Below are 25,505 nucleotides of genomic sequence, written 5' to 3' on the forward strand. Positions count from 1 at the left end.
GGCCAGCCCACGCCGGTCCCCTCGCCGATTTCGCGCTGGCCGCCTCCAATGGTTCGGCTAGCCGATCGGCCAGCGCGAAAAATCGGCTAGCTGGTCGCTAGCCGACCATTGGAGATGCTCTAAACTATACCCTTAGTGCATGTTTGGTAGACATGTTAAATGAGCACAAGATAATTAATTAAGATAAGTTTTAAGATAAGAATATGCTATTTCACGCTTTTCCACAAGAATATGTACTCTTTCACTTTTAGTCCGTCTTACAAGAATATGAACTTTCTAATTTTGGAAACTCTTATCTCTAATGAGGTGAGACTCATTTTTTACTAACTACTTTATTTACTTTTTCAAAGTGCATATTCTTTAGGGACGAAGGGTGTATTAAATAATTCACCATTTTGAACTAATTCACTCTGAGCCTCAGCGAGTCTAGATGGGCTTTGATGGCCTATCATGACCTTATTCTATCTACCAAACAGCCAAATAATTCATATAACTTATATATCTTGGGCTATTAAACAAGCAGTTAATTAATTTATAATAAAAACTATTTTAGATATCCCATCGAATCTAGTCACACGAAATTCGAATAAAATTCTAAAAGATTGACCTTAAAGATTCGAATAAAATTCTGAGCTCTGCACCAAATATTTGGAACGACACCCACAACGGTTAATTTTCAATTTTCAGTTTCCATATTGGTATGGCATTCGCTAAAGGAATTGATTGAACCCCTAAATCAACCAAGAAATTGAATTAAAAGCGTTACCCTTTTTCTTTTTCAGCCGCCCCAATTGCAAAAACCCCAAGCTATGAATTTTCACTGATTCACCAATTTCTTCACTCGAATTGCAATGGGGGTTGGAGGCCACTTCTGGGATTTGCTCAAACCCTACGCCCGATTCCAAGGCTTTGATTTCCTCAGAAACAAACGCGTTGCAGTGGATTTGTCGTATTGGATTGTGCAGCAGGAGACCGCCATTAAAGGGTACATTAGAAACTCCCATATTCGCACAACCTTTTTCCGAACGGTCAATCTTTTCTCCAAGGTACAAGTCTTGTTCTTGCTCATTTTTTAATCTCCTTTATTAAAGTAGATTGTAGTTTGTAAATTTGGAAGTTCTTAATCTAGGTGATGGGGATTTTGCTTTATTAATATTTAACTGGATATGATTTTTGTATGTGTATTTCTGATATTGAAATGGTTGTAATGTCATAACATTGGTTGATTGTTACAGTTTGGAGCCTACCCGGTCTTTGTACTCGATGGGACTCCGTCCCCGTTAAAATCTCAGGCAAGGATAATGCGGTACTTCCGATCATCTGGTATGGACATGTCAAGTTTGCCAGAAGCAGAGAAAGGTGTATCAGTTGAAAGGAATCGAGCCTTTAAGAAATGTATTGAAGAATGTGTGGTGAGTTGGGTACTCAAACTGTTGTGATGAATTCACATGGATCTTTTTTGTGACCGTCTTTGCTGGTTATGGTTTTCTCGAATAGATGCATGTCATTGATAATTGATTCTAACTCAATATGTTCAGATTTATTTAGTATCATTTCCCAGCTGTCTGAATGCACTCAATGTGGTCAAAATGATACAATAACAGAAATATTTTATATGATACTATGTCACTGTCTTCATTGAAATTGAACAATCATGTTTTGGCTTACTAAATGTGTCTGGTTAGATAATCTACATGCACATTACATTTTTGGCATTGCTCAGAGCCTTGTACGTGTTTTTTTGGAACAGTTTCTTTCTGTTTGGGAGACTTGACACTTGAAATGAATTTAGACGTGCTTAATAGCTCATAACTTTGATGTCCTTAGGGTAATTCTGGAGCTATCTGATAGTTCCTTTGTGTTTTGGTAGGAATTGCTCGAACTCCTTGGAATGCCTATATTGAAAGCCAAAGGAGAAGCTGAAGCTCTCTGTGCTCAGTTAAATAGGGAAGGACATGTCGATGCTTGTATCACTGCTGACAGTGATGCATTTCTATATGGTGCCCAGTGTGTGGTAAAGCGAATCCAGCCAAACTCGAAAGTAAGTTCCTCTTACTCAGTTATTTGTGGTTTATATCTAAGATGAACTATTATTACCTACTCTTTTTGTTGATAAAGTGATTTACACATGATTACATGAAATATATTATGTACATCTAGTGGAGAGTGTTGATCATTTGTACTGAACTTTCTTTTCTACTACTAAATTTGAGAGCCACCGCATATGGTGCTTAAAGAACCACAAGATGGTCTTGTATATGTCCTATCGTTAGTATCTTTCTTTCGCGAATAAAATGTTCTTTTCAGTTCTAGCCAGCCTAAGCTCCAAATATCCCTCAACCTTATGATGTTCTTGGAATGAAATCCCCTGCCAGCTGCGATGTTATAATATATATTTCAGCTGACTAAGATAATAATTTATAATGTTTGAATGGTCCTCCAAAATGACTCCCATTAAGCACTACTTATTCATTTTATGGCCGAGGTTTTCTTGACACTGTTCTGTTAAACTAATATTTTATCTTGCTGTCATTATTGGTATTTCAGTCTTTATATGATCTACAGTTAATGTAGCTTTCATATCTTGGACAGGAGCCGTTTGAGTGCTACCATATATCTGATATTGAGACAGGTCTTGGTCTAAGGAGAAATCACTTGATAGCTATTTCTTTGATGGTTGGAAGCGATCATGATTTAAATGGTATAAATGGAATTGGGCTTGAAACTGCAGTTCGCTTTGTCAAAATTTTTAGTGAAGATGAAATATTGAACAGGTGTGTGTTTCTCATGCTTGTCCTTTCTTATTTATCTACAAATCATTCAAAACATCACTCTTTAATTGATTATTATTGCATGTTACTCAGGCTGCATGACGTAGCCAAAGGAGAACCACTGGTGATCCAGGGACACAATACTGCTGAAGATGAATCTGCAAGCTGTTCGAATGATAAATCCTTGAAGCTAAGAATACCTCACTGTTCTCACTGTGGCCATCCAGGAAATAAAAAAGCCCATCTCAAGTTTTCTTGTGAACATTGCAACTCAACTGCTGGCCAGAGTTGTTCTCACAAACCAGCCGGATTCAAATGTTTGTGCACTTCATGTGACTTGGTACAGAATTAGTCCTTCACTCATTCGTATTTCTTCTTCTGAATTTGAATAGTAGTTTCCTGTTTGCAGCGTCTTAATCTTAGTGTGCTATCTGATTTCAGGACAGAGAAGAAAAAGCTAAGCAGAAAGACGCCTCCTGGAAACTTACAGTTTGCCGAAAGATTGCATCACAGGAAAATTTTCCAAATGATGAAATTGTACAGATGTACCTGAGCAACCATAATGGAATTGGTACATTGGCTAGAACTTATCATATGTCAATACTTTTTGCATGAATACACAAAAACATGCTTATCGAGGAAATGGTAGAAGGATGGATGTTGATGTTTTAGGAATTAGATGAAGAGCTCATCTGTTGCTACTGTTTCTAACTTTCTGTTCTCTGGCAGTTTCATGTTAACGATTCTTTAATATTTTTTGTTTGGCTTTGTGACAGACGATAGGCCACATTTACGATGGGCAAGTCCCAACACGGAAATGCTGGTTGATTACCTTGCTTATCAGCAACACTGGGAACCATCTTATATTAGGCAAAGAATACTACCAATGTTATCAACATTATATTTACGAGATATGGCCTCAGCCCCAACCAGTGACTTACTATATGGATCGTACAAGTTTCATAGCATTCAGCGTGTTAAGACAAGATACGGACATCAATCCTATGTTGTTAAATGGAAGAAGGCTGCTGCCAGTTTGAGGGATGCTGCCAACCCAATTCCTCAAGAATCTGATTTACCGTTGGTAGTAGACCTCGATGAACCTTTTGATTTGACTGAAGATACGGATGCTCCTTATATTCATATTGAAAATGGAGGTTGTTTTTTGTCGACTGATGAAGATATGGAGCTTGTACAGAAGGCTTTTCCAGAGGAAGCCAACCAATTTTTGAAGGAAAAGGTGAGATATTTGACTCTCTATTTGAAAGTAATAGTTTCTTTTTTTGAATAAACTTTCCTGCATGCTGACAATAACCATGTTGTACGTGACAGGAGTTGAAAGAAATGGTGTTGAAAAGAAAGAAATCAAACTCGGGCACTGAAGCAACACCTGAAAAAACAGAATCATCCACATCCAGCGGAGTGCAGCTAAGCATTAAAGAGTTTTATCGTTCCTCCAAACTGCGTAACTCAAGCAAGCCTGAGGAGGATTCCGAGAAGGGATCTGGTTCCTCCAACGACAAAAGGAGAGATCCAAGTCCAAGATTTTCCAAGTCCGCCAGACGGCGCCTTCTATTTGATTGATTCCGCCACCCTCTCGTGACACTTTGCTTCTGTAAATTAACCTGCATTAGTCTAACATAAGGTTTTGGTTTTCCTGTTTTGGCCTTGTTGATATTACTCTTTTCAAGTGTAAATAGCTCTTCATGGTGGCAATGTCTCTCTCTCTCTGGAAGGAATATAATTGATGTGATTTGATTTTAATGCTACAGAAAGCAATCAAAATGGCGCGATTTGATTTTAATGCAGAATATTTGTATTTTACATGCCTCTGATACCTGAGGCCTTGTTTGGCTATGTATATAAATTTCATGCCCATTTTCTCCAGTTGCTATCTCTTCTTGCATTTAGTTGGTTTTGTGTGAATAAATTGTTTGCCATTACTGTTTTGTTAGTTAATTAGTACTATCTGACATGCAGATATCACCTGTTTCTGATGCTGCCATTGTTGAAACGAACAAGGCTTCTTCCTCGATTGAGGATGCAGAGTGCTTGAACCAGAAACAGAAGACTGAGGAGTTACGGCAGGAGAGAAGTGAAGATAGCAACGACAATCACCGGAAAGGGTTGAAGCCAAGGCTTACTTGGACAAAAGAAATGCATCAGAAGTTCTTGGATGCCATTGAAATATTGGGAAATGGCAGTAAGATTAAAAGTCATTTTTTGCAGTTCTTGACAATTTGATTATGTAGTTCTTTTTCCCATTGTTTTAGCAACAGTTTCGTCTTGTTTTGGCAGATGCGGTTCCCAAGAAAATAGTTGAAGTTATGGGCGTTCCCAGGCTTAGCAGGGAGAACGTTGCTAGCCATTTGCAGGTTCGTTTTTAGACCACATTTGAGACACAACTGAAATCAGCATGCGTTTGCAAAGAAATCGAATCCTAGTATTCACATGCGATGAAATCTTATGCGTTTTGAAATCATTAATGAAGAATCATATCATCAAAATAAAGAGCATGTCTCATGAAATTCACTCTTCATTTGATTCTTCATTCAAGAAAGCTAGTTGATCTCGTTGCAGAAATATCGTTTCATGAAACAAGCGGAATATTTCCCGCGCTCACGTGCCAGTGATAATGCGAGAAACATGATGCAACTCAGAGCGATAAACATGATGCAACTGAGAGCGAAACAATATTGTTCATCTTCTGACAACTCCAACACCAGCGAAGGTGGAAATCATGATTAATGGAATACAAAAGACATACCACCAGTTTAATATATTACAAGAATTTTATGACATCGTTTTAGTAAAGATGACTAGCCATATATAGTATACATATATATCAACTTGTTACTCCATTTTTTTATGTTGTTACTCTGCTTAATACACACGAATACAACTACTTTCAGTTTCAGATCTAACATAAAAAGTGAATAAATTGTATGCTTATTTTTTTACATTTAGTCAAGAGTAGTAATAAAAAAAAAATAAAGGACTAAAAAATGGACAACAGACATTTATGATACAAAAATAAAAAGTTGATGTTTAAATAAATAATTTTTATAGTTGAAGACATTCGTAATGAGCAATTATAAAGTTAGATGTTGTATTTCAAACTTTTGAATGATCAGAATTTCAAAATTATAAATTTAAATGTGATTGAGCTTTAAATAATGATATTATATAATTTGGTTGGTACAAATTAATACTTCCTCCTTTCGGCAATATAAGTCTTTTTTGCTATTTCGGTTTGTCCGTTGTAGAAGTGGCATTTCATTTTAATTAATATGAATAATAAACAAACTCCACACATTCCACCAACTTATTCAATTTATATTTTACTATATTAAGTTGATATATTACTATATCCATCCACAGAAAAAATATCTTGCAGTGGAAAACATATGTTTCAGTGAAAAATTGATGAAGCTTGGCAAACAGATCAAATGCAAAACAAGACTAAGATTTGCGGTTTTTTCAAAATCCAAGCCAGAAACTGTAGTTACCTCTTTAAAACATACAACTAATCAATTTATACAATATAATGATTTTTTTGTGACATCATTTGAGGTGTTTATTAAAAAATATCACACCCTTTAAATAATTAGCACATTTGATTGTCAACGTTTATTTTTTTTGAATAAAATGTATTGCAATTTTTTTAAAAAAAATTGGAATATGGACGTGATAGTGAAGTTACATAATTGATGTGTAATTTTCGATTATTTAATGTTTGATCGAGTGAGATTATAAAGGTGAAGGAATGTAAGGAGAGATTAGTAGGGATTATAATTTATTAAGCTCGTTCTTGTTCGTAGCTACAACAATCTTATGCATGCTCTTTTGTTGATCTTCTCTGGAGATATGTTTGCTTCAAGTGAGTTTTATCTCAAGAGAATAGAGTTTTCGTTTTCTCTTCATACTGAAGTACTTAGTTAGTAGTTCGTAGTTTGTAAATTTGGAAGTAGTTAATCTTTGAATGTATAGAGAATCCACATTCACATTACATTTTGTTCTGTTTACGAAATTTGACGCCTCAGATTAGAATGAACTGTGAATTCCTATTTTGAAAGCCAAAGGAGAAAACCAAATTAAATGTGACTAATGAAGATATGCAGCTTGTGCTAAAGACTTTTCCAAAGGAAGCCACCTAATTTTTGAAGGACTCTCTGAAAATAATGGAGTCTATTTTTTGAATAAATTTTACTGACAATGACCATGTTGTATATGTGACAGGAATTGAAAGAAATGAACTTGCAACTCGATCGGGCACTGAAGTAACACCTCAAAAACAGAATCATCAGCAGCTAAGCATTAAAGAGTATTATCGTGAGAGATCTACTCACTTTGCTTCTGTAAATTAAGCTGCATCTGTTTTGGTCTTGTTCATTTTTATTAATTAAAACACTACTCCTTTCAACTGTAAATAGCTCTTCATCTCTCTCACGCTCACTATTTCCTTTGGAAGGAAGGAATATAATTGGTGTATCTATGTCGTGGTGTGATTTTAATTAATACTACACAAAGCAATCAAAATGGCGTGAATTCATGTAATTACTCTTCATATGCAATGTGGTAATTCTACATTTAATGCAGAATCCTTGTATTTAAATGCCTCTCATATCTTACACCTTTTTTTTTTACTATGTATCTAAATTTCATGCCCATTTTCTCCATTTCCTATTTCTTCTTTCATTTGCTTGCTTTTTATATGCAAATAAAGCATTGTCATTACCGTTTTGTTAGTTGATTAGTTTCTCACATTTAAGACATTCAAGTGTTTTTGTTTTTTATCATTACTATGAAGTTTTTCTGTTAGATAGTTATCTTCAATGTATCTACATGAATTCATACAAGACAGAAGCCTGGTAAGTCATCTAACAATCCCTCTTACTTCCTTTCCTTTTTTACCAACCTAGACGTCGTCTTTCGCCCTGCTAGTCTTGGAGATGATGGTGTTGTTTTTACAGCTTCCTGAGATGAATGCCAACCAAGCTATCTGTATGGGGATTCTTGTGGTCAATGATGGCATAGAATGCGGAGGAAAAGTGGCTGAGGTGCTTCGACACTGCACTAGTGAACGTACGAATGGAATGAGCTTCGACTTTTTATTTAGCTTCGTTGGATTGAGTTTTGTTGCAGAGTTATTTATTGAGTCGACGTCTCTTGTTTTTCTCCTCAGTTTTGCATACTGGAACTGTTTACGATGCTTTACATTCGATATGGGAGAACAAGGACAGGCTTGATCTTGTTATTACAAATGTGCAGAAGTTGGAATCAGAAGGCAAAGCAATCATCCTAAATATCGAGAAAAGGCTGAAATTGAAGGCTTTTTGTAAGTAAAAGCTTCTCATGGTATGCTTGTGTGTTACTAGTACTATTCTATGTGAACTTGATCAGCATCGGCTCGTTGTTACTTGCAGTGATGATATGTAAGGATGAGAGGGTCGAGCCCAAAGACGAGCCGCTTAGTTTCTCTGCTTATTGTTTGACTGGCTTGAGCTTCAATGATTTGAGTAATCTTTTGGTGAATCCGAAAGGAGTCGAGGAAGAAAAAATTGGGGCAGCAGCTAATCAGCAAGAAAATGTTGAAACAAACAAGGCTTCTTCCTCGAGTAAGGATGCAACGCGCTTGAACCAGAAACGGAAGGCTGTGGAGTTATACGAAGAGAGAAGTGAAAACAGCAACGACGATCGCAATAGAGGGAAGAAGCCAAGGGTTACTTGGACAAAGGAAATGCATCAGAAGTTTGTGGATGCCATTGCTAGATTGGGACATGACAGTAAGATCACAACTCATTTCTTGACAATCTGATAATGTTGTTTTAGCAACACTTTCGTCTTGTTTTCGCAGAGGCTGTTCCCAAGAAAATAGTCGAAGTTATGGGCGTTCCCTCGCTTACCAGGGAGAACGTTGCCAGCCATTTACAGGTTCGGTTTCACAACTGAAATCAGCATGCGTTTGCAAAGAAATCGAATCACTCTATTCACATGCAACGAGATCTTCGTATTTAATGCTGGAAATGTGTGTTTTGAAACCATTAATGAAGAATCATCTCATCAAAATAATGAGCATGTGACTCATGAAATTCATACTCTCATCATTTGATTCTTCACCGGTTGCAGAAATATCGGTACAACACGAAACAGGAAAGTACCTCGGGCTCACTTCCTTGCACAAGTGCAAGGGCAGACCTCAGAGAGTTAGGTGTTCTAACATCGTCTCAGAGTAATGATCTCGTCTTTGACACCAGAATCAGACGCTCACATCTCAGTGATCTGAGAAACATGATGCAACTCAGAGCAAAACGTGGCTCATCTTATGGCAACTCCAACAACAGCAATTTTGTGGGATACAGATTCATTGGTGACAACATAGATTATGGCTCCACCAACAAGATCAACAAATTTCCAGATTTTTCTGCTGCAGGGAGATCACAAGATCAATCCACGAGCTATGTTCAACAACACCGCTTTATGGATCCGAACACTGTTCAATCAGCTAGCTACATTCTGCAGCAATCTTCTATGTTAGGGAGTTGTTCATCAAGAATTCATGGCCAAGAAGCGGAATTGCTCTCCTCGTACGCCCCAAAAATCAAGAGCCAGCTCCAAGGCCCTCCAACTCAACAAACAGGAGAATGCAGCAACTCTTTGCTGGACCAGCAGCAGCCGTGGGATACCTCTGCGAACGCTGCTCCCTTCCACGATCCCTCGACAGTGCTTCCTTCCAATCAAGATATTGCGTTGCTGCCAGTGGAGGCACCGGGAGATGGTTTCTCCGAACAAACTTCGGGGGGATACCTTGATGATATACTGCAGCAGCATTGTTCTCCTGATCCTGATCCTGCTCCTGCTGCTGCTCCTACTCCTGCTCCACCAGCATCACCACCACTAGTGGTAGAAGATATTTTTGAGCAAGGTGGAAATTATGATTATCTGTTTAACGGAATAGGATTTGATATACAAGAATTTGATGACACCCTTTTTAGTCAAGATGATTAGCCATCATCTATATACACACACATATACATCAAAGTTGTAAATTATTAGGAACTTTTCCTTTATATACACCATGTAATCAAACATTAAATTGTATGCATGTATAATTTATACTTTCTCCATTCTATGTGAGATTACTTAAAATCATATATTCCATTTTTAACTGACTCATCCTATTACTTGAGTAATTTTCTTATGACAAAATAATAAAATATTTAATCTTATTTTATGTAATACGGAGTAGTTCATAATTTACTCTCTTTAGACATAATTCTTTTAAGGGGTAAATGAAAAAAAAAAACAAGTTTAGTCAAATTCTAATCTATCCCATAACATTAAAAAATGACTAATTATATCATAACTTTGATATTTTTTCTCAACTAACTCATAGTCTATGATTTGGAAAAAATTATGTATGCATTTGGCAAATAAAAAATATCACGCGAACAAAATATTCTACTCCCTTCATCCCTGAAAATTTGTCATTTATTTCCTTTTTCGTCCGTCCCTAAAAAAGTATACGAGATAAGAGAGTAAAGCCGGTGATAATAAAGTAATAGTGATTAGGTATTTATTTTTTTTTAAAAAAAGAAAATGATTCAACTTTATTATAATATCTCAAAATGAAATATGACTCAATTTAATTAAAATAGAGGGAGCTTGTCATTCTAATGAGACCCTATCTTCTTACCTCTATACGGTATATAAAACTGTTTACTACAGTACTTTTTTTAGTTAAATTATACTAATAAGATTTGATCTGCCGTGTAATTCCATTTCATTATTTTCTCACGTTCTTGTATTGCTCTAGTCGTGTCCTTTATTCTTCACAGACATCATTTTTTCCCCTTTTTCTAAATCTCTCTATATTCCTGTCTTCTCTCTTGGTCAGATTAATAAGATTTGATCTGAAGACAGAAGATTAAGACGATAGAAAACATGGCCAGGTCATGTTATTTATATATCTCGAGTGAATTACATATTTAGGACGTATACTTATCACGACAAACGTTTGCGGTCTCTATACTTGCAAAATATCATTTGCGGTCTCTATACTTGTACTTATGCACATTTTAAGATTTTTTTCACCTTTTGATCTTTTTTTAGACGAAAATACCCCCAAAGGGCTAAAGGGAAAATTTGTACACTATGTTCTCTCTTTCCTCCTCCTTTCTTTTTCCTTTGTCTATAATAAAATTCGAACTAAAATTATGGGTTTGTTAATCTTATTTCCTTGTGTTCTGTTAAATTTTTTGAGAAATTTAATCATATACTGATAAATTTTACATTTTCACGTCATTTTCCTACATCACACTAGAGTATTTGTGATTATGCTTCAAATGTGGAGTATTATATTAATGATCCCGTAAATAAAAGATTAAAAATTTAAATGACGAATTTCAACAAGTGAATATCTGAATCTAATCATTCGTAAAATGAGGAATAATAAGAGATAAATGGAATGGATGAAATTATGGTAATTTTGGTTGTATGTATTTAGCAAGTGGCGGCGCCCGCGACTTTATGTGGGTTCTCACATCAGAAATTTCTCTTCGCAATTCTAACAAAATAATGTAAAATAAACTTCTTAGCTGAACATTTGATTTGTCTTATTTCCTTCTTCAAATATGTCTCATTTCAAATTTTCTTGTAATTATACAAGTCATTTACAGAAAAAGAAAGAGAAAAAAATGAAGAAGAAAGAAAAAGGAGAGAAAATAGTAGTATATAAATTTTTCATTCATTTATTTGGGGGTATTTTTGTCCAAAAAAATGTCAAAAAAAGAAAAGAACCTTAAAACGTGCATAAATACAAGTATAGGAACCGCAAATGATATTTTGCAAGTATAGGGACCGCAAACGTGCGTCGTGATAAGTATAGGTCCTAAATATGTAATTCACTCATATATCTTTATTTTTTATATGAATGCTCGCCAAGCTTATTTGTAGTCATCTGTTTTAATCTTATTTTGTTACACTTTTTTGTCAATCTAAAGTTATGATATTCTGTATATCCACCACCATTGCTCACCATCACTTAAGATCTGAATTTCATTAGTGCTTGCTAATTTCTCTGAAACTGATGAGCAGCGTGGTGCCAAAAAAATGTCAATTAGAGAAATTGATAGAGAAAGAATATAGAAAAGTTATCAATTAGAGAAGGTAGAGAAATTGAAAGAGGAGAACAAAGAGAATAAATTACTGAATAGTTGGAGATTTGGAGGGAATACTAACAAGGATATACAAGTAAGACTTTAAAAAGAAGGATAGAGGACCCACATGAGGCCACGGACCAGGTTCATCCTACTACTTAACTGAGAATGAAGCTTCCCTTGTTAGAACAAAAATGAAAATAGACTAGTTTTGAGGTATGTGGATTAAATTAAAATAGTATTAATGGACTTTTTTTTTGGAACGAATCAAATAAATGGGAGGGAGCAGCTGTTTAGACTTTTTTCAAACCTCTTTATTTACAAAGTATTGATGAATTGTCAAATCTCTTGGCTTGTGATGATTTAATAGTATATTACTCTCTTCATTCCACAATATGAGTCACATTTAGTTTCGATACGAATTTTAAGAAATATAATGAATAACGGGTTGAAAAAATTGGTGGAATATGAGATCAACTTTTTTATATTAATTTTATAACGGAATGTAAATTAAGTGAGCTAGTGGAATATAAGACCTACTTACTATTTATGATAAAAGTGAAATGTAACTCTTATTGTAAGACAAATCAAAATGACAAAATGTGATTTTTATTGTGGAACATGGAGTAATGCTAATATTGGGACGTACAAGCAAGTTGTCATTAGCTAGATAGGTTGGCATGAGTCTTTTAAAAACACCCAGAGAAACTATACCATATGTTCCATAATAGTGGAGTCATTTTTTTTTTAAAGTAAACATAGTATTTCTTCTTACTTTTTTTATTTTCTCTTACTTTATTTTTTCTTTCATCTCTCGGCCTATTTCATTTCCTAATTTATTCTTCCTTACTTAACTCACTTAACACAATTTTTCTTAACTCGTGTGCCCAAAAAAACGCCTCGACTACATCAGAAACGGGGGAGTATTATATTTTATACTAAGTGTTGCGATAATGGCATGGAACATGCAGACGACTAAGTATTCATTCTATAATTTTATAGTCTGCATTATTGATATTGCACAATCCTTAGAGTCATCTTCTTTGGTCGGAAATCGATCGGGAGGCACAGCAAAACACTTTCTCAATCATTCATTGTGTGATGGATCGGGAGGATGAGGAAAGTGGAGGAGATGAATCGATGGAATCGTATTCTTCAATAACAGATTTGAAGCAGGATTTGGGTGAAGAAGCTTTGGCACATGAGAATCTTAAAGGTGGATGGGTTTTGTATGAGGAATTATTAGGCCAACACAATATCACAGATCTTCTAAGACACATTGCATCGCACAGTTGGATGCACTTTCATTCTATGATACAATTTTGGGGAGTGGTGAAAGTGGAGGGGAGCCATCACTACCTCTCTTCCTCACACCACCCTTTTTATTTAACCGTCTCGGCAAGGGGTTATGTTGGTACAGAAAGCTATGCAGAGATCATGAGTATGTTGTTGATGTCGGAGAAGACAAGCAGCAACTTGGAGGCGTGGGCCGGGTGTACCAGAACATGCTACCAGAATCCACACCTGATCTGAGGCTCTACGAAACCCATGAATTTCCGATGCGGGATGAAGCTGCTCGCTGTGGTTTCAGAGCTTACACCGCACTGCCTCTATTTGATTCCCATACCTATCAATGCTACGGTGTGTTGGAGATCGTTGGAAGAGATTATGTTCATTATGCAAGCGATGAGTTCCTATCTCTGCTAGATCGAGCACTACAGGTTATTCGTCTCATGCTACAACAACATTTTAATTCATACTCATCACATTTGGTTTGGTGCATGAAATAGTATAATCGAACCTTTCAAATTCTTTAATTTTTTGTTTGAATTAAATTGTTGTGGTTTATAATATAAACTGAAGGATAATGTAAATAGGATCCTTTTTTTATACTCATCACAATGAATCGAATAATGTAAATCAAATACCCCCTTCGTCCCATAGAAATATGCTGTATTTCCTTTCTCGTCCGTCCCATACAAATAGTCCATATCCATTTATGGTAATTTTTTTCTCCTTGCATTTTACTTTTTTATTTTTGGACCCCACTATCCACTACACATTTTCAACTATTTTTTCTCCTCTCTTAATTTACCAATTATGCATTAAAACTCGTACCAAAACTAAATGACCTATTTCTTTGGAACGGAGGGGGTACTTTACTAGGTTAGATTTTGTTATCAATCATGTATTAATAATGATACTATATCATTGCAGATTGTAGTAGGGTTGAGATCCAATCACAATTCCATTGCAATTACCGGCGCCACAAAAGAAATGGTAACCTTAGCATTCTTACTCATGGTAAAATTTATCTCTTTTCAGTTTCTTATTTCATTCCCTCAATATAAACAGCAACAACCTGGAAGTGAAATAATAGAAGTACTTGAATTGGCTATGGCGACAATCCCGCAACTATATCTGACACAAGTTTGGATCCCTTGTAACAACCAATGTCTTAACATCGCCACCAACTTATGCTGCATGGAGATGGTATCTTTCATACATTCTCAAAGTAAGATATTCAATTCGTGGCGTGATATTGATAATAATACGAAAGCCTATCTTAAAGCTTGTGAATTTCACAAGCTTAAAGTGGATCTTCACAATTGCCATTTAAATTTATGTGGTCTCACTATATCTAAAAATCCATTGGCCCATTATGCCCAGAGGGCTAGGATGTCCCATTGCATTGCAGTTTCTCATCAAAGCAATAACAACCATTTGTACGTTATTCAATTTTTTCTTCGACCAAAGTATATACAAGATAATCATTCTGTACATGACTTGCTCTTAAAGATACTGGAGATCAATCTCAAGAGTGTAAGTGTAAGGTTTGTATATGGGAAACAACTTGTAGAGGAATATGCAAGGCATGATGCAATAGAATGTGAGTCAATTGATAGTTTCAGTTTGACGAAGCCTTACAAGCAAAATTTTTTGAAGTTGGACATGCCAACATACTTGAAGACGGTCGACTCATGTTGCCTAAAACCTATATCTGTGGGTGCGAACAAAGGATGGGTTTTTCGCTTGCTAGAACAAAGCGTATGGGAAGAACTTGTTAAAAGCAAAATCAAGGATAAGATGGATTGTTTAATGAAGAAAATAGCAATGAAATCTTGGGAACGCAATAAATGGATAGTTCAGTTTTGGGCACCCAAAATGGAGAAGAATAGGTGTTGTCTTAAAACTTCAGATCAGCCATATGCTGTTGGTTATCTTGCAAAGGGTATAGCTTCATTTAGGAAACAATGTTCGAAACATTGCTATTATGTGGACGACCAAGCCAAACAAGATGAACTTGGACCCCCTGGACGTGTCTTTAGATTTGAACACCCTGAAATCAGCCCTGACCTCATCTACTACACTAGAGAAGAATTTCCACTAAGAAACTTTGCAATGTTTTGTTGTAATCGTGGATATTTGGCTTTACCCGTATTTGATGATGAAGACAAAGGCAATCACAAGCTTCTGGGTGTTCTAGAGTTCCTAGGATTTGATTATTCAGACCTTCAAATCATCAAAAATCTAATGGAGGTACTATCTTTTGCCAGTTTTAGTTTTTTTTATCATATGAAATTGTTGTGAAAATAATGTCCACTTTCATGCAGGAAGAATACATGTGTTTGACTCACATAGACTTCAACTCAAGATTGTTTGGAAATGAACCTGTAGATGTAGGTTTTAATATAATTTTAGATTGGTAATTAATTCTGTCACCAACATGTTTGTATGTCTTTATTCAAATTAATTTGTGCTATTTGTATCAGATTGTCGATTGCATGGAAGAAGCTTTGGAAGAAATCCGCGATGTCTATTTCATAATCAATGAAGAGCTTTCCCAACTCCACATGATAAATGTTTGGGTCCCCATTACAAAATGTGTTAGTACTACCAATAGTAATAGGATCTGCATGGAGCTGGCAATCTCTACTAATGATTTCTTGGAATTTATGCCTACAAACGTTCACTGGATTCATGTCCAACCCAGGAAAGGGATTGTTGGGATGGTATTGGCATCTGAAAACAAATCATGTTTTTGTTCAAATGTATGTGAACTTAGCATAGTCGACCAGCCACTGTCACACTATGACATGAGTGATCGACATGATGCTTGTTTTGCAATTTGTTTACAAAGTTCACACACTGGTAACCTCCTTTATATTGTGGAGTTCTTTCTCTACCAAATACCTGGAACATATAAGTATGTTGGGTCCTTCTTGAGCCTTTTATTGCCAATACTAAAGCATAAATTAAGTTCATTTAAGATGGCATGTGGCAAGGAACTAGGAGAGGAATTGGTGGTTGAGGTTATTGAGTTTTCTGATGCAAACAAACTTGATTCCTCTGAATTAAAGGCTGCATCTGTGTATCCAGTCATATTTAAAAGTGTGCAGTACAATCAAAAGGAGTACCATCACACTGAAGAACGTCAACAAAATGAGTACTATCACATTGAAGAAGAACATGCAGAAGACTGCACCGTTCCTGCTTCACATTCCAATACACGAGAAAGAGAGAAGAGAAAAAACTCCCTCGATCTTAGTGTTGAGGTTCTCAAATCACTTTTTGGGAAGAATCTCAACGATGCTGCAAAAGAGCTCGGCGGTGAGTCCAGTTATCTCTGAAACTATATGTATATTCTGTTCTGACATGAATGGGAGTTAACTTGTTCTTACACAGTTGGAAGATCAACAGTAAAGCGTGCATGCAGGGAACATGGCATTTGTAGGTGGCCAAACAGAAAAGAACACAAGAAAAATCTATCCCTTATTTGAAGAAAAATGTGATGCAGAATTAGTGCAAAACATGTTGACATCAACCAGCAATGTTTATCCATTGGAGAATGTGACACAGATAAACACAGGAAGTGCAGATAAGGTGATTGTAAAAGTGAAGTATATGTTAGGAATTCTTGTATTCATCTAATGAGCGCAGCGGAATTTGCATACAAGAATACAGATCTAGATTCATAATCATATTGCAAGTTGAGCATGTAAAACACAACGGAATTAAATCTTACTTGTTGTGTTGTTTTCTTCTTCAATTGAATCCTGCAAGTTGAATCCACTACTATCGAGGTCCACGTGCAATCCAATCCGATGCAGGAACTATCCCGGTACAATTGCTCCGTAGAAGAATGCTAGGAATTCTCTACAAAGCTTTGCGTATTTTCTCTCTAATGTTACGTTATCTCTCCTCCCCACAATGGAGAATAAATAACCATTATATAGATGAAGAGTCACTAGGGTTTCATGATTGTTGGGCTTATGGACTATTATAATTATAGCCCAACTATAATTACTTAATCCATATTAATCTAATTCTAGCCCATTACCTTTCAATCTCCCACTTGGACTAGCATTAGATATAATACGCAGTTCCAACTTTGTACCCTTGAGCGGATCAAAATACACTTGTAGTGTGACCCTTTAGGCCCTCATTATCGACGACGATCTAAACGAAGTCTGCACAAAACTCCTAGACTGCGTTGGCAGCGTAGCTCGATATATGAAGGACGTTTACGTGAATTCTGTAAACAAGCCTTTACATAAAGTTTATAGTAATATCCTTTCATTCACGAACCACCCGACTGAGCCTAAGATTTGTCATGTGTCATCCAAATAGCTCAATCGCTTTATCTCATCTTTATTAAATGACCCGTTCGATCATATTCAATTACTTTAATTGAATATATCTCTGCATTGGCCAATGACTTAATGGTCAAGTAATATAGAGAATTTGAGTGTTCTCTCGAAATTCTAATCGAGGAATGAATCTCATTCTTGGCTCAACTACCATTTTCATTTATCTTATGATATACCCAACACAGGTCCGTGTCTCAATCCTCCTTTGGGAGGCAAAACATTGGACAAGATCAAAGCACACCACTCAACAAACAAAATGTGTAATGACCTCAGATCCAAGGACTATTACATACTTCATGCACTAATAAACTGTAGACACTTAACAAAACAGTTTAATAGTAGGGTATACCAATACTCTCCAAAGTATACCATGTGTCCATCACGAGTATCTGATATCTCATAGTTGTGAGAACAACTACATTCTCAAAGAATGTGATGCAAACCCCATGCTAACCTGTAACATATCATCAATATCTCATTCTTGATGATCATTGGTTAGGGCTATTTTAGAATTATACTATATCATTAATGTCTCACACCATTAACGACAGTCATAATTCAAGGGAACAAATATTTAGAATAAAGATAAACATTTGAAACAATTATTCCAATAAGTGCACAAAACCCATAGAAAATTATATTTTCATAGAATGTGATCAAGTATTATTGTCTCAACACAAATGTTTCTAAGACATATAAAACTTTAACTCCCACTGATTCAAAGCCATCTACCAACATGCTTAACACCTAAGCTCTCAAAGTGCTTGTTGTGTTTTGCTATACATAACGGTTTAGTGAAAGGATCAGCTAAATTATCATCAGTAGGTACTCTTTCTAATTTTATGTCTCCTCTTTCAATTATTTCTCTGATCAGATGATATCTTCTAGGAACATGCTTGTTCCTGTTCGTAGCTCTGGGTTCTTTTGCTTGCGCAACAGCACCAGTGTTGTCACAGTACAAAGGTATTGCACTACTGGCACTCGGGACGACACCCAGTTCCTTAACGAACTCTAACAAAGCAACAGCTTCTTTGGCAGCTTCAGATGCAGCAATATACTCGGCTTCGGTGGTGGAATCGGCAGTTGTACCTTGTTTGGAACTATTCCAACTCACTGCTCCACCATTGAGGATAAAAACATATCCAGACTGAGACTTATAATCGTCATGGTCTGTTTGAAAACTAGCATCAGTATACCCAGTAACTGATAACTCTGGTTGTCCACCATAGACTAAGAAATATTCTTTAGTCCTTCTAAGGTACTTAAGAATAGTCTTAACAGTTTTCCAATGTTCCTCACCGGGATTTTGCTGAAATCTGCCTGTCATGCTAAGCGCATAGGCCACATCTGGCCTAGTAGATATCATGGCATACATAATAGATCCTATAGCCGAAGCATATGAGATCCTTTTCATGTTGTCCCTTTCTTTGTCATTAGAGGACATTCCTTCTTTGACAACACAATGCCATATCCCATAGGAAGAAAACCTTTCTTAGAATTCTCCATTGAGAAGCGCCTTAGCAACTTGTCTATGTAAGTGGATTGTGATAATCCTAACATCCTATTTGGTCTATCTCGATAGATCTTAATTCCAAGGATATAGGAAGCATCACCCAGATCCTTCATCATAAAGGATCTAGACAACCACTCTTTCACGGATTGCATCATGGAACGATCGCTTCCCATAATCAAGATGTCATCAACATATATGATAAGGTATACGACGTTTCCATTTTCGCGTTTACTATAAACACATGGATCCTCTTTGCTTCTGACAAAACCAAACGATTTGATTGTTCTGTCAAAACAAATATTCCAACTCCTAGAAGCTTGCTTAAGTCCATAAATGGACTTCTTTAGCTTGCACACTGCATTCGGCCTTTCTTTCGATACAAAACCTTCAGGTTGTGTCATATAGACATCGCCTTCTAATTCTCCATTGAGAAATGCGGTTTTGACATCCATTTGCCAAATATCAAAATTGTAGTATGCAGCAATTGCAAGTAATATCCTAATGGACTTGATCTTAGCAACTGGCGAAAAGGTTTCATCATAGTCAATGCCTTCGCGCTGACTATAACCCTTTGCCACTAACCTAGCCTTGTAGGTTTGTACTTTGCCATCTGCATCTCTCTTCTTTTTGAAGATCCATTTGCAGCCTATAGGGTAAACCCCATCTGGCAAGTCAATTAGTTCCCAGACTAAGTTGAAGTACATCGAGTCCATTTCAGATATCAAGGCTTCAAGCCACTTCTCTCGATCGGTGTCTGACACCGCCTCGGTATAGGTCTTAGGCTCATCGTCATCTAAATCAACTTCATCATCTTGGTTCTCAACCATTAGATTCAGTCTCTCAGGTGCACGACGAGTCCTTCTAGGCCTATTGAGTTGGTTTTGCTCTGGTTCAAGCTGTTCATTCTGTATGTGAGAAGGTTCAGGAACATCCCCATGATCTTCTTGAGGTGGAGGTGATGCAACTATTGCATCATCTTGTCTTTGATGCATCTCATTGTCTTGAGGTGGTCCTTCGAGAGTCTCTCTAAGGTCCTCTCTAAGAGTAATTTCCCCTCCCAATAGATCATCAAAAACTCCCACTGAGTTATTGTTCAAACCATTTGACAATACCTCATCCTCAGTGTTATCTTGTGGTTCTTGAATTTCTTCAAGATCTACAATGTTGTGACCTTGTTCCTTTAAGACATAATTGTCTTCAAGAAACGTCACATTCCTAGAGATTATCACCTTGTGATCTCCAGGGTAGTAGAATTCATATCCTTTAGTTTCTTTAGGATATCCCACAAAATAACATTTCTCACTTTTAGTTTCCAATTTATCAGTCATCATTTTCTTAACAAAAGCTGGACAACCCCAGGTCCGGATATGGTTAAGACTTGCTTTCTTGCCACACCATAACTCATATGGTGTTTTCTCGACTGATTTAGAGGGAACCCTATTCAGAATGTAAATAGCCGTTAGTAAGGCATGACCCCATAGGAATAAAGGGAGACTGGCGAAGCTCATCATGGATCGAACCATATCTAATAATGTTCGATTTCTCCTTTCAGATACTCCATTCATTTGAGGTGTACCAGGAGGTGTCCAGTCTGACTGGATTCCATGTGACTTCAAGTAATCAAGAAATTCTCGGCTTAAGTATTCCCCTCCTCGATCTGATCGAAGAGTCTTGATACTTTTCCCAAGTTGTTTCTCAACTTCACACTTAAACTCTTTAAATTTCTCGAAGGCCTCAGATTTATGTTTCATAAGATACACATATCCATACCTTGACAAATCATCAGTAAAAGTTATGAAGTACGAATAACCACCTCTTGCTTGAGTTGGAAACGGTCCACACACATCTGTGTGAATTAACTCTAGCAAATCCTTAGCACGCACCCCTTTCCCAGAAAATGGTTTACTTGTCATTTTTCCTTTGAGACAGAATTCACAAGCTCCGTATGATTCTAAATCAAATGAAGTGAGATAGTCTAACTTTCTCAATCTTGCTATTCTTTTCTCATTAATATGACCAAGTCTGCAATGCCATAGATAAGTTGCATTATTCGTATTACATAGCTTAGGTCTTTTGTTTTGCACATTGAGAATATTCCGTTTGTATTCAAGCATATATAATCCATTTTCAAGAGTGGCATTTCCATAAAACAATCCATTAAAAGAAAACGAGCATCTGCTGTTTGCAAAATGGAAGGAAAAACCTTCAATGTCTAACATCGGAATGGAAATAATATTCTTAGAAATAACTGGAACGAAATAACAATTGAACAATTCTAGTCTATGTCCTGAGGGAAGATCCAATCTGTAAGTGCCCACGCATTCGGCAGCAACTCTTGCTCCATTTCCAACACGCAAATCAACTTCCCCAGGCCTCACTTTCCTGCAGTCACTTAGACCCTGCACATTATTACAAATGTGTGAGCCACAAGCTGTATCTAATACCCAAGATTGTGAATTATTCATAGACATATTTATCTCAATGACAAACATACCTGAGCTCCCACTTTCTGCACCTTGTGCCTTGAATTTTGGGCAGTCTCTCTTCCAGTGTCCCTTCTCATGACAGAAAAGACACTCATCATTTGATAACTTCGACTTCTTCTTAGCCCCTCCACTCTTAGGCTTTAGAACAACATCCTTAGATGCTTTCTTCTTCTGTTGCTGCTTATTCTTCCATTTGGAAGACTTTGCAGAAGAGCTCACCATGAGCACAGATTTGACCTTAGCAGTGGAAGACTCATAAGTCTTAAGCATGTTGTGCAACTCTGGCAGCCCAACCTTCGTGTTGTTCATGTTGAAATTCACAATGAAATTCTCAAAACTACTAGGAAGAGACTGAAGAATTAGATTTGTTGAGACATTTGCGGGAAGCACCGTTCCAATCGATGCTAACCTCTCAATCAAACCAATCATTTTCAGCACATGCTCAGAAACCTTGCCTCCATCTTGAAGCTTGCACTTGAAGAGATCGCGAAGTATCTCATACTCCATAGTTTGAGCTTGTGAAGCATACAAACTCTCCAAGTGTTTAACCATCTCATATGGAAGCATGTGCTCATGTTGTCTTTGAAGTTCCAAACTCATGGATGACAACATGATGCACTGAGCATCATTTGCATTTTCAACATGTTTCTCATGAGCAGCTGCGTCAAACGTAGCAAACTCAGAAGATTCCTTACTGGGAACGACACCAATTGGTTTGTCCAAGACATAATCAATTTTGTCATGCCTTAGCACCAAGCGCAAACAACGGAGCCAATCCGTGAAATTTGACCCAGTCAACTTATGTGTTTCCATCAAACACTTGTAAGTCAAGTTTGACATTTTATCTGAACAGAAAAATACAATGAAAAGTAAATTAGAAAAGCATACAAAGATCACATTCGTATCTCTAATCAAACAAGAGTTTATTGTATTGATTAGCTCCCACTAATTTTAACATATATTATGTCCCCCAAACATAAAATACGAATTTATATCAAATATAAATTTTAGTGGTCCAAGATCCAAGTCCATATCATCGCAGCCCCTGCTTTGGCTGATCACTACAATAATATTACAAGGTAGGCCTCTAAGCCAATTGCAACAACTATTTTGCAATTCTTGGTTTATTAATCCAATTAATATGCATCCATAAACTATTTAGGTCGCTTTGGCTTTACTAAACAATTTAAGCAAGTCAACCCCATCACACGATGCCAACCATGCATCTATGAATGAGCCTAGGCCTTGTGGATTTAGAGTAAACGCTTTGGCGTAAAACTCGTGGTCGAAAAGGCTAGGAACATCAAACAATTATGATGGACGATGCGTTTGTTTCAAAAACAAGACTTATATTTTATGGGGAAAAAGTGTGATACTAGTTATGTGAGTATAATATCCAATATTAAATTTCAAACAATTACTGGGCGCCGCCTACCCAGACATAGTATAACACGGACTACAAATACTGGGCGCCGCCTACCCAGACATAGTATAACACGGACTACACATACTGGGCGCCGCCTACCCAGACAATAAAACGGTCACTAACTACTATAGTTAAAATAAATAAGCATAAATCAAATAGCATGCTTATCACATAGGATATCAAATAATGCTCAACAAATAAATTTATTAATCCAATTAATATTTCATTACAAATTAGACGTGGACTAACAATTCATATTAATTCTAAATTAATATATTAAATATTCAATATGCAATATTAATTCCAAATCAATATTATATATTATTTTCAAAAATATATATCAGACATTGTTAATATAGTAACATATCTATTCTCGAATTAATAGAAAGATATGCTATTATTATTTCAATAAATAATGAATCTAATCATTATATTGGGATTTATCACTATTATTAGTTCCGAAATAATGACATAGTGATCAGTATGGACCAATGCATCCAATAACACAACAATTGCTAAAACACGTCCCATTTATTGAAAGAATTTGTGTGATTAATAATTTATTGATCAAATCAAGTGATGTAATTGAGAATTTATCAAAACATATGTGTAATCCAATTTCCACAAATTCCAGAGAGGCAGAGAGAGCTGTTCAAAATCAATTTTCGAAGGCATTAACCTTTCTCGTAAAGATTTGGAATCAGATTCCAAAGTATACCCAATTATATATGATTTTAATTTCCAAAATTATTCCACGAACTAATTAGAGGACAAAATCAATTATGAATCAAGCCCCGGGCTCTGATACCACTGTTAGGGAATTCAAGCCCCATCAATAACTCAGTGGGAGTTTTTGATGATCTATTGGGAGGGGAAATTACTCTTAGAGAGGACCTTAGAGAGACTCTCGAAGGACCACCTCAAGACAATGAGATGCATCAAAGACAAGATGATGCAATAGTTGCATCACCTCCACCTCAAGAAGATCATGGGGATGTTCCTGAACCTTCTCACATACAGAATGAACAGCTTGAACCAGAGCAAAACCAACTCAATAGGCCTAGAAGGACTCGTCGTCCACCTGAGAGACTGAATCTAAGGTCCTCTCTAAGAGTAATTTTGCGTATTTTCTCTCTAATGTTACGTTATCTCTCCTCCCCACAATGGAGAATAAATAACCATTATATAGATGAAGAGTCACTAGGGTTTCATGATTGTTGGGCTTATGGACTATTATAATTATAGCCCAACTATAATTACTTAATCTATATTAATCTAATTCTAGCCCATTACCTTTCAGTATAATGAGGATAAAATAAGATTTGAATTGCCTCTGTCATTAGTAGGATTGACAAAGATTACTGAAGAAGTGGCTTTGAGTCTAAATCTAGAGAAGGGCAGTTTCAAGTTGAAATATGTGGATGAAGATTGCGAGGAGATCTTAAAATATGTGGATGAAGATTGCGAGGAGATCTTATTAACCAGAGATGTTGATTTGCGACTTTAGGCAAGGCACTCATACAACTGTTTGTTCGATGATAAGATTAGGTCCACTTTTCTAGTTCAATTCATTTCTAAGCAAACACGTTTGCAATTTCTTAAGTTTGCGGAATTAAATGGCTTACATATTGTAAAAGCTTCGTTATTGTGTTGCATATAGCAAAAGAGTTGCAAATTTCAGAACGATTCAATCCCTTGAATTACTTTTAATGCTTTAATTGTGCGGTCTCTTTTATTTTGTCATTGGATTAAACTTTATCAAGATTGTATGGACTTTTATATACTCCCTCCATCCCCCAAATATTATCTCTTTTTGACCCGATATGAGTTTTAAGAAATCTAATAAAAAATGAGTTGAAAAAGTTAGTGAATATGGCATGTGGGTCCTGTTTTTATATATTAGTTTTATAATAAAATGTATGTAAGAATGAGTTAGTGAACTGTGAAATATGGGGTCGACAAAAAAAATGGTAAAAAGTTAAATGAGACAAATTTTGTGGAACGAACGAAAATAGACAAATGAGACAAACTTTCAGGGACGGAGGGAGTATGTTTATAAAGTGATCTACGTAAGTATGACACTCCCTTCATCCACCAATACAAGGGCGCATTTGATCGGCGCATGTTTTAAGAAATGCAGTGGAAAGTGGATTGCAAAAGGTTAATGGAAGATGTGTCTATTAGAGCAACTCCAAGGGAGATGGTAAATGGAGAGGTAAAGAGAAATAACTACCATTTTAACCTCTTCTTCATAAAATTTCATGCTCCAAGGGAAAGGGTATTTGAGGAGGTATTATACCTTCTTTTATTTTGAGGAGGTATCTTTACCTCTTCTTGATAGAAAAGGTATAAAGTTAGTTATTGTATTTGCTTTTTGAATTTATCTTCTTTCCTTGGAGTCCATTTTTTTAAGAAGGTATAATAACCTTTTTGAGAAGGTAAATGAGAAATATATCTTCTCAATATACCTTTCCCCCTTGGAGATGCTCTTACCAAAAGA

The 25,505-nt window shown here is 36.3% G+C and overlaps 3 protein-coding genes and 2 pseudogenes across 3 annotated transcripts; 4 read left to right on the forward strand and 1 right to left on the reverse strand.

Moving 5' to 3' along the window:
- The first annotated feature begins 608 nt into the window (after positions 1-608).
- On the forward strand, positions 609-4,575 carry LOC125218400 (5'-3' exonuclease family protein). The gene is made up of 9 exons (XM_089063328.1): positions 609-698; positions 783-1,046; positions 1,236-1,412; positions 1,871-2,041; positions 2,593-2,774; positions 2,865-3,111; positions 3,213-3,342; positions 3,548-4,011; positions 4,104-4,575. Exons 2-9 carry the CDS (start codon positions 852-854, stop codon positions 4,353-4,355), a joined length of 1,818 nt encoding a protein of 605 aa, XP_088919454.1. The 5' UTR covers positions 609-698; positions 783-851; the 3' UTR covers positions 4,356-4,575.
- A 170-nt stretch (positions 4,576-4,745) lies between these two features.
- LOC125221385 (uncharacterized) lies at positions 4,746-5,632 on the forward strand. The gene is made up of 3 exons (XM_048123503.2): positions 4,746-4,974; positions 5,070-5,146; positions 5,352-5,632. Exons 1-3 carry the CDS (start codon positions 4,746-4,748, stop codon positions 5,517-5,519), a joined length of 474 nt encoding a protein of 157 aa, XP_047979460.1. The 3' UTR covers positions 5,520-5,632.
- Positions 5,633-7,606: 1,974 nt separating this feature from the next.
- On the forward strand, positions 7,607-9,779 carry LOC148933167 (uncharacterized). Its single transcript, XM_089065547.1, has 6 exons — positions 7,607-7,642; positions 7,745-7,856; positions 7,957-8,109; positions 8,198-8,557; positions 8,629-8,705; positions 8,901-9,779. The coding sequence occupies exons 1-6, from the start codon at positions 7,607-7,609 to the stop codon at positions 9,777-9,779; spliced, it is 1,617 nt and encodes a 538-aa protein (XP_088921673.1).
- A 3,251-nt stretch (positions 9,780-13,030) lies between these two features.
- On the forward strand, positions 13,031-24,512 carry LOC148933168 (uncharacterized; annotated as a pseudogene).
- LOC148933169 (secreted RxLR effector protein 161 pseudogene) lies at positions 18,299-18,994 on the reverse strand (annotated as a pseudogene).
- Positions 24,513-25,505: the final 993 nt, after the last annotated feature.

The sequence above is a fragment of the Salvia hispanica genome, chromosome 1, assembly GCF_029641045.1.
Source record: "Salvia hispanica isolate PSC_SH4W2 chromosome 1, Shi_PSC_v1, whole genome shotgun sequence".
NCBI lineage: Eukaryota > Viridiplantae > Streptophyta > Magnoliopsida > Lamiales > Lamiaceae > Salvia > Salvia hispanica.

What these genes read in the sequence shown, in the direction of transcription:
- LOC125218400 (XM_089063328.1), top strand. Translation starts at nt 852, where the DNA reads ATGGGGGTTGGAGGCCACTTCTGGGATTTGCTCAAACCCTACGCCCGA. An exon ending in GAATCCAGCCAAACTCGAAA is followed by an intron (nt 2,042 to 2,592) that starts GTAAGTTCCTCT and finishes TATCTTGGACAG; the next exon opens with GAGCCGTTTGAGTGCTACCA. An exon ending in GAGCAACCATAATGGAATTG is followed by an intron (nt 3,343 to 3,547) that starts GTACATTGGCTA and finishes GCTTTGTGACAG; the next exon opens with ACGATAGGCCACATTTACGA.
- LOC125221385 (XM_048123503.2), top strand. Translation starts at nt 4,746, where the DNA reads ATGCAGATATCACCTGTTTCTGATGCTGCCATTGTTGAAACGAACAAG. An exon ending in TGAAATATTGGGAAATGGCA is followed by an intron (nt 4,975 to 5,069) that starts GTAAGATTAAAA and finishes TTGTTTTGGCAG; the next exon opens with ATGCGGTTCCCAAGAAAATA. An exon ending in ACGTTGCTAGCCATTTGCAG is followed by an intron (nt 5,147 to 5,351) that starts GTTCGTTTTTAG and finishes ATCTCGTTGCAG; the next exon opens with AAATATCGTTTCATGAAACA.
- LOC148933167 (XM_089065547.1), top strand. Translation starts at nt 7,607, where the DNA reads ATGTATCTACATGAATTCATACAAGACAGAAGCCTG. An exon ending in TGCTAGATTGGGACATGACA is followed by an intron (nt 8,558 to 8,628) that starts GTAAGATCACAA and finishes TTGTTTTCGCAG; the next exon opens with AGGCTGTTCCCAAGAAAATA. An exon ending in ACGTTGCCAGCCATTTACAG is followed by an intron (nt 8,706 to 8,900) that starts GTTCGGTTTCAC and finishes CACCGGTTGCAG; the next exon opens with AAATATCGGTACAACACGAA.